At 37.0% G+C, this 18,080-nt stretch overlaps 1 protein-coding gene across 2 annotated transcripts in view; it reads right to left on the minus strand.

Annotated features, from left to right (window-relative positions):
• LOC140159117 (transcription factor 7-like 2) overlaps positions 1 to 18,080 on the minus strand; it is a 112,494-nt gene that overhangs the window by 24,609 nt on the left and 69,805 nt on the right. For both annotated transcript variants that reach the window (XM_072182475.1, XM_072182474.1), the window contains 2 exons: positions 7,165 to 7,309; positions 360 to 462 (listed from right to left, as the gene is read on the minus strand). In XM_072182475.1, coding sequence (XP_072038576.1) covers positions 360 to 462; positions 7,165 to 7,309 — 248 coding nt within the window. The remainder of the gene's footprint in view (positions 1 to 359; positions 463 to 7,164; positions 7,310 to 18,080) is intronic.

Genomic DNA, 18,080 nt, shown 5'->3' on the forward strand with positions numbered 1-18,080 from the left:
CGAAAAATGTACTCACATAGAGCTATACACAATCTGATTTGTCATAGAGCTGTATGCAATCGGTTCAATTTGTACCTTATGTTTAGTTTAAAAAATATAAATTAAGCTGTGACGTAGCGGGAAAAAAAGGTTTCAAAACACGCTCAGAAGTATGAAAGAAAACCCTTTTACTTTTAATTAATGACAAAGACAAATGGCATGTCCATTGATCAATGTACAATATTGAGAATAATTCCAAACAATTTTAATCAATTTTGGATGCCACAAAATTAAGAATCAATAATACTTCATACTTTTGAAGTATAAATAAAATAAATACAGTAAATAACTACATAAAACAAAAAGTAAGACTGGCTTACCAAGGCATATTGTACACTTCTAGATGGTGAGGAACCTGACCTAATGACCCCGGTGATAATGGATGATACAAAGGCAGATCGGGGTGTCTTGGTCTTGGAATACCTGCAAAAGAAGAAAACAAAGATACCAGATGACATTTGAAGCATCGGCAGTCCATTGGCATGGTGGGGAACATCTTCTCAAGCACCTCTTACTTCTAGACCTTGCTGTTTCAAAGTAAACGGGGATAGAGGTGGAAGATCATCCACTTGCACTTGAATGAGCTCCCGAGTTGAAATGATGCATAGCTGCGATAAAGGCGGGATTTTTACCTGCCAATTTCAAAGTGCAACGGAATCAATTAGTAATTTAAACACTCGCATTTCCCATTGATTTTACCCCACAATATTATGAATCAATGGACTATGTTAATGTTAAACATCATGCCTGCACATCTTCTGTTGATGACTGCTGACGCCAGGTCGCCCAGGCACGTGTACCTTGTCGCTTCTGCCCCATTGTTAAGTGTCATCGTTACTGGTGTAATTAGACGTAAGACAATAGCTGCAGACATAATGTAACGGGTGTCGTTGATCCCGTACTAGTGGTATCATTGATTGATGCAACAGAGTAACCTAGGGATGTGTAGTCATTGACGTAATAACACACGTGTGCATAGACTGGTTACCACCTTGAAACTACCAGACGCCTGGTATCACACTAATGCCTTCATACTTTGCTGCTCCATCAGCTTCACCCTATTGATTTTAAATGTAACTTTTAACCCATTGTTTTTCCAAGTCTTTCTATTGTTTTTCTCTATTCAAACATACTCAACAATAGACTCCATAAATCATGTTCTGATTTTTTTCCAGTGTTACATTGTTCCGATTTTTTCTATGTGATCTGGTTTTACAGAAATATTTTAAAATCCTGCAAATTTCAAAAAACATTTTATCCGCTGATTAAAACCAACTTGGTCTATGTTACCTTTTTTCTATCCCTTGAAGTTGATTTTAAAAACGAAAATCCTAACAGGATAACTGAGTACGATACGTAAATCAGTTTTATTGTCTTTGTAAGTTCTCAGATGGTCCTTAATTGGGAAAACAAATCTACATTCTATAACTTGGGGGAAGAGGGACGCTTAATTTCTTTCTGCAACCATAATGGCCTGCAATATACCAGCACCAGGGTTATGGTTTAGGGTTAGCGGCCCATTATAGTTGTAGAAAATAAATATTGAGGGACAGGCTGAGGTCCCCTATCTAGAAAATAGAACAATTACTGTGTCCCATCTCCTAAATTGCTTCTTTCCCAACTCATGCTTGTTGAATTCAAATTCTGAATACCTAGAATACCCCCTTTACTCCATAACTCACCCCATGCTATCTCCTGAACATTAATTATGAAGTAAAAAATTTACTTCCCATTCCAGAAAATACAGCACTAATTTTTTGAGATTAAAAAAAACAAGTTCTGCCAAATGAAACACAGATCAATCGTAATTATTCATGTAGTACTAACGTTAAATTTCACTATTTAGCCAAATTTATGAATTAAGGGCAGCCCTCGAATTAAGGATCTGAAGGGGCACGGCAACTTTTTAGGGCAAGTTGGTAATTGCCTTGGATTTTCACTGAAAAGGCAAGGCAGCATGGCAGTTTGTAATATTTCAAGAGTGCATCATGGCAACTGTTGAAAATTTGATAAGGGCACCAAGGCAATTTCTCAAAAGCAAAAAAAACACACACAAACAGTCTGATAGATGATTTTATAATGAAGGGGCAGGGCTGGGGCACCGACTGCAACTTCATTAGAGGGCACGGCAAGTGATTGCTGTTGGTAACTTTTATAGGTAGTGGAAATGGGCACCCACGGCATTATGCCGTGGGTTAATTCGAGGGCTGATTAAGGGCCAAAAGCATGCATTTTTAGGGTGTTTTTCACATGATGTGACAATCAAGTTTAAAGATTTAAGTCTTAAAAGAAGTTCAATTTATGCATTCTAATTTTATTTTTGAAATAGATATGTTTCATTCTTGTAACCAATCATTTCATTTAACACAAAAAAGTGAAAATTATAGCAAAATTTTGTTATATTCTCAAGATTTTGAACGTCTAGACTTGTTCCAAGTCTTCGATTTTTGTGACTCGAGTGTCAGAAAACATGCTGAAAATGCATGTTTTTGGCTCTTTTTTCAAGAAATTAGTACAATTTAGTGAATTTTTTCTTTATCTCCAGTTAGCACTAAATGAATGATTAGGATTGAGCCATGTTTCATTTGCCAGAACATGATAATATTTTTAATCGCCAAAAGTTAGTGCTGGATCCTATACATAGCTTACAAAGAGTAGACCTTCTGAAGTGATACTAAACTGTGTCTTTTTAAAATCCAACAATTCATGACAGGTTTAGAGGCTTTTATAGATTTAGGCATTTATTACAGCTTTGCAAAATCTCTCCAGATTATAAAAGAAAACAAAAGCCAATTTTTTGCCAAGCAGATTTGAAGCCTTTGCATCATTAATTTTGTTATCTGTTATTGCGCATTACAAAGTGTTAACTGATACCATTCAGTTTTGGTTCGACACGTTTGTTATTGAAACAATAATATCAAAAACATCAGTTGTTTTATTACTAGCTAGACATCAGTCAGTTGCAATACTTCCGTCTCGAGTTATGATTACCATATGAAACCCTTCTCAGCACCCAGGGTGTTTATGCAAGGTAGCTATAACTTTAAGGGATCCAAAATGAGCGTTTATTAACGTTTCGACAGTATTTTTGTGGGACATGAGAGCACCTCAGACCTATCGAATTGCATTCTGAATACTGAAGCATGTCTTTCTGATATCAAATAATTTTCATTTTTTTAAATCACAATATAATACAAATTTTATGACAAATTATAAAAATTTGATATTTTCAAATTTTGATATATAACAGTCCTCGAAGTAAATTATATAAATCTAATGATATATTCTTAAAGTGTATGTAGCAGGGAGGAAAAGCCGACGGTCAATTGAAAATTTTGACCTTTCATATTGAAGATATGGATTTTTTTCCCAAAAGACCTATTTTTTTGGTGTTTTGGGAAAAAAATCCATATCTTCAATAATAAAGGTCAAAATTTTCAATTGATCGTCGGCTTTTCATCCCACCTACATACACTTTAAGTATAAATCATCAGATTTATAAAGTTTACTTCAATTACTGTTAAATATCAAAAATATCAATTTAATGATTTGCCATAAAATGTGTATTAATTTATAAATTGCGAATTTCAAAAAATCAAAATTATTTGATATCAGAATGACATTCTTCGTATTCAGAATGCAATTCGATGTCTGATGTGCTCTAATGTCCCAAAAATAAATACTGTCCAAACGTTCATACCCCAGCCCTTAAGGGGGTACTATTTTACTTTTTTTTTTTTTTTTTAAAAAAAACACCTGATGTTTTTCATACAAAAAAATGGTGCAATTCAGAGGTGTTCAGATGATATTGTGTCAAAATTGTTAGATATCACAGGAAAACCAAGTTGATTTTGCTGCAACATTTAACCCCATGTGAACTACCTGCCGATTGGTCAAAATGAATATTGAGTCTAATTTTGAACCAATCAAGGAGGGTATTATTATAAGATCATCTGCAAATGCAAGTTTGACCATAAATAGTTTAAAGCCTAGTCATAATTGGCAATTGAAATGAGCATTTCAAGTTATCAACCAATCAGAAATGCTGTTAGAGGACCAGTAGTGTCCAGAGGGTTAAAAGATCTTGTTTGTGTTGCAAGTACGCATAGACTTTTGCTACTAAGAAAATAGGACTTGGGAAGAAAAAATGTTGCTTCCAAAATTTCACAAAATATTAGATGCTGGTATTCTGGCCTCCATTCCTAATAATTTTTGATCCTCGGTTGAAATCAACAAAAGTACGTAAACATCCTGCAAAGTATCATGCAGCATATCCACCAACTAGCTATACACTTAGTGTAACAGGGCAGAAAGAGGCCAAATTTTATACACTCTTCAGAAATCGCTGGATTAAGTGCCATGACAGTAATGAGCACGTCTTATACCAGCGGAATGTCAAGAGATTTATTGATGCGTTTTATCCACAGAAAAAGCAAAGCGATGCATGCCAATTCATGTGCATCATTGCTATACATTTACTTACTTCATAAAATCATAACGCCACAAAGAATACATCACTCTTGTCAAAATAAGAAAGATAGGACTGCCATCGCAATTATTAATTTGACAAAAAAATTGCTGTGATAATAATGATCACTAGTGATGATGCGATGACCTTGGGAAATTACGGATAAAATTGTGCAGAATTGAATTCTTTGAGGTCTATTCAATCCAAGCACATGATGGAATCCACCGGCCACAATTTGAACTCTTCACTTTTTAACATTTAAATCGTTTCTGTTGTTACTGGGGATGGATTTACCATTTGAACACTTATCATTTTAACCCTATAGCAATATGAGCAACTGGCAATTGAAATGAGCATTTCAAGTTATCAACCAATCAGAAATGCTGTTAGATGACCAGTAGTGTCTAGGGAGTTAAGACCTAATGCGTACAGGCTGTCTATTTGTTAGTGGTTAAGGTTCCGAATCCTGTTTTGGAATAGGCCTCAATTTTGACCACTTGTGACACATTGTTAAAATTGTGTCACTTGACCCACCCTATTCATTGCATCTACTGAAATTATTCTAACAATGTTGCCGATTGGTCAAATTGATAATGAAAACTTCTTTTTGGCCAATCGGCAGGTAGTTCTCATGGGGTCAAGAGGAAACACAGTACACAATCCTCACAATTTTTCACCATTGCAGACAATAGTTCCTAGAAGTTCTAAACAGTGGTTAAATCTTTTGGTTATCATTTCTAATGCAATAGGCACACTGGGGATGAGGCTAGCATATGTATGAATTGAACTGCGCACAAACAATATCCTTGTTTAACCTTCAAAGATTTCATTTGGCTAAACGATGCCAAAGTGTGAAACTGTTAGATTTCACCGCTCGTTTTCCTTTTGCTAATTCCCAATCAAGTCATCATTACACCGATGATCGACCATCATCCTCTGCTACTTCTCATCATCCTGATAACAAGTCTTTAGCAGCCCTACCACCTTCCCCCATAGCACTCGAGTCTGAAGTGTGCCACTAAACACAGCTTTGGTAGACAGCTACGTCTGCCGACGTGTTGGCTGCCTTTGGGCTCTGCTGCCATTGACCGCTTGCTTTGGTTTTTCCGCTTATGGTAGTAACCACGATTTTTGTTGTGCAATGCACCGACCGACTGACTTGTTTTCCACTTCAACTGTGCCATGCATCAATGATGCTCTGATTACCCTTCCCCATAAGTGGCACATGGCGATGAATAATCATTCGATAACTGATAACAAGTATTTCCCATCTGCTGTAACGATGAGCCACACGATCACATGTTTTCGGAAATCATTTTCGAATGATGACTTGATTGAGAAAACAAGCAAATTACAAGCTGCTATAACTGGAAGTCGAATCGTAAGATCCTTATATCATGCTCGAGACATTCATTGAATAAATCTTCCTCTCGTATCAAGAAATATTTCTTGTTATTCATTGCACAAGTTGGAAAGCAAGTTAAAGAGTCTATTTTGATGAGATGTGTTATAGCATAGAACACAGGTAGTGCTGGGGTAGAATTTTGCATCAAGTTTGTGAATCCATCAGATTCTCACTTTTTTTCCAGTGTTAAATGACCCATGTGATCTGGTTTTAGATTAACATTTTAAAACCTTGCAAGTTTCAAATTTTATCAGCTGATTAAACTTAAAGAATGGTAATCTAATGAGTTCTGACCTAATATTGGGCAACACTAACTTGGTCTATGTTACTTTTTTTCTATCCATTGAAGTTGATTAAAACAAAAAGCCAAACAGGAGAACTGAGTATGTACCGTATTCGTTCCAATAAGCGCCCATGCCCCAATAAGCGCCCACCCAGGAAATTTCCAAATGGTACCATCAATGTTGAAGTCACAGATAGACGTCGATACGGTGAAATAGCTGGAGGACTACAAGTCCTGTGTAAACTTGCAATACATTTTCTATATCAGAAAAGCTACTAGAAGTAGAACATCTCAGGACCCTTTTATAACATGGGATAAATTCGTCTCTAATCAACACCACTTACGAAAAATTAGGTAAACCAGGTAAAAAATAAGCGCCCACCCAAAATGACTTTGTTAAGCGCCCTGGGCGCTTATTGGAATGAATACGGTATTGTCTTTACAAGTTCTCAGATGGCTCGTAATTGGGAAAGCAACTCTATAAAAGGGAAGAGGGGCACTCTGCGATAAACACACATTTTCAAAATGTTCCGAGAAGTTTGCCACTCTGGTTCATCATATGTGTCAAAAATCTAGTGACCCCTTTTCTGATACAGATAATACACAAAGAAAGACCAAATTCCCCACAAAGATGACACCATTTCTCACAACTTCTTGATATGTGAAGGCACAATTTCCAGGCCAAGATCTTCTCTTGGGTAATCACATTTTCCAGCATATATTCCATTTGAAATCCATACACCCCCTGTGGAAGACAGTCTTAATTTCGAACACAGGGAGTGTAGATTTCAAATTGAAAACCCATTCAGGTAACATCATTTTAAAATCATTCACACTCCCTGGGTGGAAGATTAAGGATATGTCTTTTTCAATAAAGGGTGTATGGATTTCAACCAGAATAGCCCAATGCTACCACAGGTAAAACAAAGCACAAACTAACAAACAAGTACCAACATGCCCAATACCTACCTGTCTTTGCGTCTACTTCTAATGGACTGGCAAGGTGCGGAGGGGGTGGTGTTCCAGGGGGATAATGCTCCTGATTGTACATCATTAGGTGGGCCAGAGAGGGTGGATATGGCCCTGCAGGGTGAACCACTCCCATCTTGCTGCCCTGTAGAACAATAAAAGAAATAAGAAATTGGTCAGTGATGAAGTAAAAATGAAGCATATTTCAACTTGATCATGAAACTTTCAATCAAAATGTCTTAGCAATAGCATATTGTGTTGAATCCATTTGGAATCCATGCACCCCATCCCTAATTTTCTTGGAGAACTGGTGTATACATAGTACATATTATGGGTCTACTTTCAGAATCTCAGGGGCTAGTCCCTACCAAATTAAACTGAAACCCCCTCCCCCCAGTCTCATTTTTGCTCTGAAATTAGTTACCCTTTCTGAATTGCTTGAAAACAGACCAACAATAATACACTTTATATTTGATCGGTTTGCATGAAAACTAATTTTTTGTTGTTGTGCCGAGCATGATTATAATCGACCCATTCAATATGTTTTCAAAAAAGTATTTGATTTTTGAACATTCATCAGTTTGTCTACACTATTTATCGTGGAAAAAAATTCCAAGCTTTGTGTGATAATCAATCTTTTTTTTTCATATTACAATTACAGGACAAAGGATATAATGCACTGCGCTGTTAACCTTATAATACTCTACAAAACCCTATAACTGTATTATCCTGTTGATGCACTGTTCAAGAAACACTTTCCCCGACAGACAAGAGAAAAAAAAATCAATAGCATCTCAAATTATTATAGCTCTGACAAGTTTCTGTTCCGTTGCATTCCCTTGTCATTTTCAACTTTCTGCCTTGTATTACGGCAAATTGTGTCAGACTTGACGTCGTCAAACCATGACATTCAAAAATACAACTCCTCCAGCTAAGAACCAAGTCAAGTGTAACAATGCAATTTGCATGTTGTGTGTGCGCGCAATGCAATGTTTCAAGGTCCCTGCTATGTGTCTCTAATTTGGCAACAGTCGACAAAGAACGGATGGGCCATTTGCATCACGCAAAGGACCCAGGCATTTTCCGTCTATTTTTCCCCTCAATTTGCCGAAAGGCTTGGACAGGAAAAACCAATCTTGCACGCACGTGAGTTCACTAACAAACCAATTTTAGTTAAAGCAGACATCAATGCTCCAATCAAGCAATAAACTTATCTATTTTTCTTTCTCTTTTTTTTTTTTTTTTCCGTTTTTCTAACCTCGGGCATCGGTTTTATAAAATCCAAAGATCACCGTGCTTGCTACATTGGAGAGAAAAACCGCTGCGAGGCAATTGACACTTTAACAAGTTGCACAAAAACAATGTGTAGGCCTTACTAGATATAGAGTACACTGACTTTCTATTTATTGCTTTCTGCCCCGCAACACCTCTCTGTCCGTCCACCGATTCTCATTATTTTCTCGCCTTGGACTGCATGCGCACGAGAGGAAAAGTACGACCTTGCTATGCCTGACAAGACTAGAAGAAAAATCTACGGCTGCTCATCTCTTTGCACGATTGCAGCGATCGTTACTTTTACCAAGTACTGACAGGCCAAATCCATCATTTCACAATGCTGTTTTTGTGGCCCTGTTTTTGAGAATCCGATTGCTTTTCTCCGACTTTTCGGATTCCATTGAGTTTGTCACAATGTTATTTGGCAGGGTAAAAAGAAGCTGGGTCATAAGCCACTTTTGTTCCTAGTGTTTGCATAGAAGACAACAATAATGATGAGCTTTACTGGTGGCAAGTAATATAAAGCTAAGTTCACAATGAGTTCGTCTCACTAAGATCCACAACATGCTCATCTATCAAGGCACATTTCTATAACCCCAATACATTTGTACATTCATCGAATGACCTTTGAAAATTTGGATACAAAAACTCATACTCTGCAATTGAGGTCAAATTTTGTACTCTTGATTGTTAATTGAGGTTACTGAACTATGGCAATGGGATGAGGCCATTGTGGTCCATGGTGTCTGTTTGTATTGATGATGAGTACAGGTGATAGCAAAGTCAAAAGTTATTTTGTTTTTCTCAAGCACAAGAATCATTCCGTTGCAAACACACCATCTATCTTGCGTTGATACCACAACACTTGTGGCAATATTGAATTTATGATTGCGTCTTATTTGTGTGGTGTCATTGCAAATGTTCAACACAAAATTCTGATCAATTTTGAAATTCCTCTGATCTATCTTTTCTGCTTTCATTATCCCGTAAAAGTTTACTCTCAAACTGCCAACTAAAAATATATATTTAGAATTTGTACACGGCTGGTTCTCGACCTACATGCCATTTTTACAAGGCTTTTAAATGAGCTGTGATGCTCTTTAATTACAGCAACTCTATTCTATTAATTACAGCCCAAGCGCCACACTCAAATTAATATCACAAGTGATATAATTTTTCATCGCAGAGTAGGAGATAATGTAACAAATCACGCCACTCACATACCCTTCACGCATTCTTACATGTCACAACTCGCTCAACTTCATCCGGTTCTGTCTCGGTATTAAAAAAAAAATCAAATCTAGGACCCAATAATTCCTCCCCGGCCATCTCAATATCGCTACATAGTAGATGCTATTATCACTTATAGAGTCGGGCCTGAAGCATTTGTGGTCCTTCTGGCCTGCCCTAGTCAATTTATTTACTGTGGCGTTATCCACGCATCCACATAATGACATTGTCAATGTTTACAGATGTGCAACATATTTCTATTCCAGGCATTTTCATTCCGTTTTTGTTCTTTGATTTCAATCGTTGCGCTGCACTCTCAAAATTATTGGAAATAAAGTCATGTCCCCTCTTTCGCTTAAGCACTCCATCTGCATTCACAACGGGACTCATAATCAACCTACTTGTGTTATCTATACACCAACAATTCTGACAAAAAAGATCTCAAATGTGCATGAAATTGATTCACACGTCAAACACCATGATTTCTGCGTTCCTTTTTACATAAAGCTATCTTTGAGCACACAAAGGGCATTCTTTTGTTACAAAACAGTCGCAATATCTTCCAATTAAACAGAGCCGGCTTAATAGACATGCAAGCTAGAAAAATTTTCCAATTTGGGGTGAAAATCAAGATCCTAATGATCGCAAATTTTCATAGAGTTCCACTCCCGATGGGGGCTCGGCATTGCGATGCATGCCATTTATCGCTTTTAATGAAGAGGTCCGACACCTTGGGAATTAAGCGTCATTTGTGAACAACGAAGAAGGAGATAGTGGCGAAGTCTCGCGCAAATTACATTCCCTACATCACAAAACAATGTCAGCTTCTCTGATTATCTTAATAGCGCTATCTTTTCTTTCAACGCTTCACAAATTGACATCGTTGAATGCCACAATAAAGGTCATTAATGCAAACAGACCTATCACTGTATTGGTGATTGGATTACTGACAACGTTCAAATATAATGCAATCAGATATCAATCCATTGCTAAGTGTGCTCCCCACCATCCAAATGTACCGTCTTTGTGCCGTGTTCAAATGTACATCCCAAAATCATCATATTTGTTTAATCATAGATCACAATCATCATCATTAGCCATTAATTTACTGCATAATGACTGAAATTTATTACATTAATATTATTATCAGGCAGCTGGGTTTGAATGGCAGGCACCCCCTGATGTTATCTGCATATTGCCAATAATGCCACTGACTTTTGTTCAATCTGTTAGCTGCAAATTATTCATTTACAAATTTTAAAAACTTTTATCCCAAAGATGCTGACACACAAATGTGTCAAATGTAAGTTTTTTCCTTGTTTCTTTCACTAAAAGAAGTTTTCTTAATAAAAAAAAAAACCAGACAAGACAATTTTCAAAAATTTAGAAACTTTTATCCCAAAGAAGCTGACACACAAATGTATCAAATAGTTTTTCCTTGTTTCTTTCACTAAAAGAAACTTTCTCAATAAAAAAAACTACCAGACAAGATAATTTTCAAAAAAAAAAAAAAAAAAATAGCAACACTCAATTTATCCATTTCCGCATTCTTCCTGGAAGCCTACATTGAAACCAAACCTGTCTACAGCAAGTGTCTGTTTTTAACCCATCCACTTTCTGATTGCACTAAATTCTCATAAAACCCCCTCAAGGTGGAGAATTCGGGTTGAAAGAGCACTAAGAGAATGGGTTTGAGTTACATGTACAGGGGGCAAACGGGGTCAGAGATCAGCAAGCGAGGGAGCCGTCAAAATGTGATTACATGGTGTTTGGGGATGGGACCTGCAGGAAAGCAGAGGTCTTGGTAGTGAGCCGTGGTTCCAGGCTATAACAAGTTTACATCGTACAGTTTGTCTGTAAAGCATGGCTTCAAATATATTATTTCAACTGGAATATGTTGTAAATTCAATATTCTTTTTCTTTCAGACCTAGTACACCATTACTGTGGCTGGCATAAATGACATACCAAATCCTCTGAAATAATCTTAATTTAGGAACACCTTAATCTTTCTCTTTCAATTAATTACGGCTTAAATGTAGGCTTAATTCCTTTGATTTATTCAAAAGTGTTCATGTTTGTTGACTTAGTCCTTTTCAATGCATTTCTTGTGTTTCAAACAAATGAAAAACATATTTTTTGTCAATTAGTCATAATTTTATGAAAATATTGATGTGGATGAAAATTCATACTTCTGCTTGAATCTGATTATCTGTAACTTGTGAAAAAGAAGAACAATTATGGCAATAATGACTCATTGTTCCACTTCTAAAAATGCAATCAAAATGAATTACAATTTGTATGAATGGTAATAAATATGAATGGTAATAACAACAATTTAGACCTAAACTACTACTACTGTACCACCATGTTTAGCATGGCTAACATATTGCCTGCAAAGCTAATTACACGCTATGCTTGCTTACATACAAATAATTCTGGATTATCATTCATTCATTCTTTCATTAATTGGCTTAACATTTTGCTCTGGATACATTACCAATTCATCACGTCACAATATTATTGCTCTACTAGGTCATGATGTTATGTGTCATCTATGCTGGATGGAGGCAATATTTTAAGGATGATTCTTAGTCAGTGGGAGTGGTCTAGTTCGTAGACACATTTCTGATTGGACAATCGCATGATTGCGGGTGCCGTCTATCAGGCCGTAGACGCACCCCACGCCATCATGCGCCTTGATAATGCGTAACACGCGTGTAGAGGTGCGGCGTATGTATCGCGCTGGATGCGTAGACTAGTGCGGAATACGCGAACGCGCTTAGCAATACGCCGCCACAGAATACGTGAAGTTGTAAACAAGTTTCGTTCATTTTATAATGAGGGAGTTTTTATGACGGTAACTTAGTTTTTGCTTAAAAAATTTGTTTACAGTTATTAAAATAATATTTAACTGACTAATGCAGCCGTCAAAGGGAGTCTTGAACCTACCCTCCTCAAGGGGTTCACCTTGATTCACCCTTCAAAAATTATATTTAGGTAAAGATTCACCTTCTGTCCAAAAATATTAGTTCAAGATTCACCACAAGAAAAAAATTATTAGGTCAAGATTCACCTGATCTGTGAATGCTGGTTCTATGTAAAAGCATATAAACAATCCACATGAGGGTAAAGATTAGTCAAAGATTCACTTTATCAATCATATGTTTGGTTGAAGATTCACAGCATTTGAAAACTCATCGGGTCAAGATTCACCCTATGGTTTTGTCCAGTAAGTTAAAGATTAGACGCATTTTCACCAATGACATGGTGAAGTCTTGAGGAGGGTAAGTTCAAGACTCCCTTTGACGGCTGCATAAGAATGAGAATAAACAATAGGAATTTTTATTTTGCCTATCCTCTACCTATGATAGGCGACAGGCAGGTCCAATATTTTTTATCGTAGTGGATACCAGCTGCGCCGCATCCACTACTCAAAATATTGGACCTGCCTGTCGCCTATCACACGGTAGAGGATAGGCAAAATAAAAATTCCTATCGCTTATTCTCTAAAAATATGCTTAGAATTTTGTTGCAAGAATCAATATAGATTCTTGAGGAATCATTTGAAATTATATCCTGTGCCGACCGGTAATTCTCAAGAATCACTGTTGGTTCATTTTATAAAAATCTTCATTGCAAGAATTTTTGTGTGAATTGAATTACGGATTTGCTTCAAAATTCTAGAGATGACTGTTGGAAATCAGTTCGAAAATTAATGTATTTGTCCCAATTTTGCTTTGGACAGCTAATTGAGTTGGTAATTTTGATTGATTTCACCCTGATTTCACAGCTTACACTATATGAGTCAAGCTTTAAAATTGCATTACACTACCAAGCAGAGTCAGATGCATTTAATTGTTTTTAGGTTATTCTGAAGATCAAGCCGTACATCGTTCACTACATTTTAGTACAGTCCAACGTCCCTTATCAGGACCTCTTTTATCCGGATCTTTCTGTTTTCCGGCTGTGTGATCTTCATAAGGAAAACCTGTATTTAATGCTCTGATACTTTAATTTAATGCTCTAAAGCATTCAGAAGGACATCACTGTTGCATACAGTAGGCTACTTAAATAAAATATATCTCAGTGTTATTAGTATTACCCCTACTGAGTAATTGTGTGCTGTCCCAATTTTAGCACTTGAGGACATTCAATGCAGTATTTAGTTCCATCACAGACCCTGGTTCCATCATGGCTAGAGGTTGGACTGTACAATAGTTTTGCTCCTGTGGAGGAAAAATCTTGATGACAATTTTTACTAATTTTGTGGATATAAGGTTAAAAAGGTAGGCAAAGAAAATATAAATTAATGTTGGAAGGTATATTAAAGCTGGAATCAAAAGCAGGAATTCAGTCCTAAAGACAATTTTTGTCGTCCAACGGATTTTGTAAAAAATTATGACAAGTTATCGATTTCTCAGACTACAAAATTAATATCATCTCTCCATCAGACGCCCATCATACGTTATGAAATACTTCTTAAAAGCAACATGCAGAAATATACATACATGTCTGCAAAAATGTTCTTGGGAAACTATTTGTGAGAACGACCCACATGCCTCCCTATGTCATCACCAGCACACAGCCTCGCTGGCTCGGTGGGTGTGTATACCGCCACAGGGTAACTATGACAATATTACACACACAGACCTGACTGAATTTCCTCACAAAATGGTGGACGCAGAAGGATTAAGTGGTTATGATATCGCAGAGTAATGTAATATTGGTTTACATCAATGTGCCCGCTGTACATGATCTGATTTCAACTGCTTACGGTGCAATATCAACTTGCACCTTTTTTGTAGGGCTATCACCTACTTGGTTTTCTTTGATGGCGTTCATACTATATGGCATTTATTATGAAAAACTTGTTACAACTCAAAAATTGATGTTGATTGATAATCACTAGAATCTCACAAAAACTCATCCGTCAGTACGCAGTTCTCTCACCTTCAAATGTTTGTGTTATTATAGTCATAGAATGGACGGTTGAATTGCGGTTAAAGCGATTAGGTGTGATTTGCATAAAAAATAGATTCCTATTTCAATGTTAGTTTTCACTGATAGCTACTGATTGCATTGTCCCCTTTTAATTTCGAGCCAAACAAATGAGGTAAAATGAAGAAAATTGGTATTTCATTCCAGCGCCTACAGTGCGTGTATTTAGCTCGCCGATTATTATTACCATGATTATCGGGAACTTCACACAGTTGATGGGATTCAAGCAAGATGTATAAGACAAATAGCGATATACAGTTATGCGTCAAATCGACGTACAGTGCCTACAATGCGTGTATAATCTCACCAATCGTATTATTTATCATGATTATTGGCGGAGCTAACGCAGCTCATGGGATGTACAAACAAGACGTACTACGAATAGCGATATGCATACAGTTTATTATACGGTACGTCACTGATTCAATATACACAAGCAGACGATGTATTTATTCAGCACTCGATCGGTGAGCTCAGAATAAAACTGGGGATACCCGGTTTTATTATAGGCCTAAATGTTAAATTCTACTGTAATTAAAGCACTTCAGGCTTGGTCTTTCACAGGGCATTTATGTACACCAATGGCCATTACAATGGTGCAAGAAGTAGAAATTCAAAACAATTGAGGGCATTGCTGTGGAGCAAATCACACATTATGGCTTTAATGAGCAGTGTCATAGGGATATTCCATCAAAGTTGCTGTCCAAATAAATCTCCTGTCTTAAAGTTAAAGCTTTAAATAAATCTGTTTGTTTTACCCTAATCAATTTTCATCTCCATTTCCTTCCATATTTAATAACCCAGCTTCAACATCCCAATACAACGGAAAGTCATCAACATGATTCCATTACCCAAGTATTTCCTCAATCACCTCCAATGACCCCAACCCTTGACACCTGAAATGTTCCATGCACTTTTATTGAGCTCAACCCTCCTCTGCACTTGACACCCCAGTCCTACTCAACCCAAAACTAGGGACTAGCTTTCCTCTCATTTTGATGGCAAATTGGGGAGCCTCACTCACACATGGAACCTTGACCCTAAAACTACTAAAGGAAAAGCTGTTGTTGTTGATCCCATATTTCTTTTCACTCCCACTACTTGGAAGAAGTTCACTTCTGATGGACTACTCAAAACTGGTGTCCATCTGGGATGTTATTGCTCCCAATTAGCCTTCATTGAAGACTCAAAAGTCTAAAACCCAGTACACACAAAAGTGACACAATGTGCTGATTGTGCTGGTTGAACTTGGCAGAGATTTGGTATAGGACTAGAGGTCCAGGTTGTCCCCAACTGAGGTCAATCAGGTCCACTAAGGCCAGCAGCTGCTGGGCAAGTGTGCATGTGCCATGTTAATGGGTTAAAATGCTAATGATAATACAAAGTGTATTATACAACATGAATCATCAATGCAACCAGGGCATGCACCTCTCCACATCCTTGAGGAATAGGGGGAAAGAAACCGCTTAAAATTTTAAGGGGGGGGGGGGTGATACCAGGAAAATTAACTACTAATTTCTTTAGATGCTATGTACCAAGCCAAGGTGTTTAGAATTATTCTAAATATATTCCTTAATGGTTGTACAACTTGTACTTGACAACAATCTGTCCTGAACCCATACCACACTGGGAATAACACCTCTCATGACTGGGTTTGATCAATTTCTAGTAATCACCTTAATGGACATATGGTATTATTATGGATTTACAAACTGATTAGCTTAACATCCTCATTTTGCAAATAGTATTACAATGTTTATACAGGAAAACTAGTTTCCCATCTTGATTTTCCATTTTTGCCCTAAATCTATTTAGGCTAATGTATTTATGGAATTTCATAGTTTTGTTTTGGCCTGAATTGGATGACATACTAACCTACACGAGGGACTCACACATATCCCAAAATTCTGTTTCCTCTAGCTGATATGAAATTTATTTTGAAATAACACAATGCTGATGTAATGGCTTCATGAAAATGCACCCTTCTGTGAACCACAGGTTCAAACAGCAAATTCCATTATGAATTCTGGTTACCAGAGAAAATACAGAAAAGCTGCCCTATATACTTATGACCAAAGTTTGATCCAATCCCATCCAGAATATGAAACAGCAGCTATTAATGTGCAGGGATCCTCCAATAAACAAGTTAACATGGTAGGGGGAACATAGGTTAATTACAAAATAGCAGGAGATGATAGCTTCCAGGTTTGCACTAATGTTAATATCACTGGTCACATGGCAGCTTTAAGGTCATAAGGCAGCCATTGGATGATACTGAACTTGCCTTTGTTTGTTTGTGGAAGCCGACCCTGTCACTGCTGATTACCCCCAAGTGCATGTCATTTAGGGATCTTGTAAAAAGTTCCAAAACTTTGGGGAACACCCTATGACTGATCTTGGAGGATCGGGAGGATGCTTTGATCTGGTTGCTTGAACTATTCCTGGTATGACTGACTACCAGAGGTTCATATGCACGTGTGTAGCCATCTGGAATATTGTACACAATCCTATTCATAAAAAGTTTCTGGATGAAGTGTGTCAAATGACAATACAGAGGTATCGATGTAGTGAATTAATATATATACCCAACCTAAAATCGGGCATAGTATAGTAATGGACCTTTCCTGGGGAACTTCCTGAAAAAACCTAAAAATTCAATAGCATGAAATTTGCCAAAACCAACTTCAACTGGACTGAAAGAAACAACTACACATTTGTCTTCCCACAAGATATTGCATTTTATTTCACATGTGACTCACTCTGACGAAACCCGACATAAGTCGCACTCAGCCATTTTGAGATACAGCAAAACAAAATATTCTTTTATGTCTAAAGCACCCAAATCTAGCATTTTCTGCCACATGTCCTAGAAACATACAAGTAATTTTGGTATCAAATGAAAGCTGAAGACTATACTAAATGATGACATCAAAAACTCAATTTTCAAAATTAGTGTCTGGTTTTGTGGGAGCGGGTCACATATATTATGCAAAGTAGCCACTTAATTAACATATTTTGTGATGAAAACCTACTGGAATTTGAAGACCTCCAATTGCCACCCCTTTTCCAAATTGCATCAATATACCAGTTTCAAAAAAATTGCTCACAACCTTGCTCACAACCAAAGAAACCTTTTTAATCAAATTAAAATTAAATTTAAGTTCATGAAAATCTATAGCCAATTACGTCCATTTTCAAAACCAAGTAATTATTTATCAAGGACGGGGTCAAGTTCAATTGAAGTCTAATTTCAAATACTTTAAATGGCAAATCTAGCCATGCCATTGTGTTGACCTTGGACTATCAAACAAAAGTTTCCACGGTGAGCTTTTTGTCAGACCAACGGTTAAGAGGTCAAAGGTCAAGAAAGGTAAGAATTTCAAACTGCCCCTATGGAGCTCAAACTTGGTGG

This window comes from Amphiura filiformis, chromosome 8 (genome assembly GCF_039555335.1).
Source record: "Amphiura filiformis chromosome 8, Afil_fr2py, whole genome shotgun sequence".
NCBI classification, from domain to species: Eukaryota; Metazoa; Echinodermata; class Ophiuroidea; order Amphilepidida; family Amphiuridae; genus Amphiura; species Amphiura filiformis.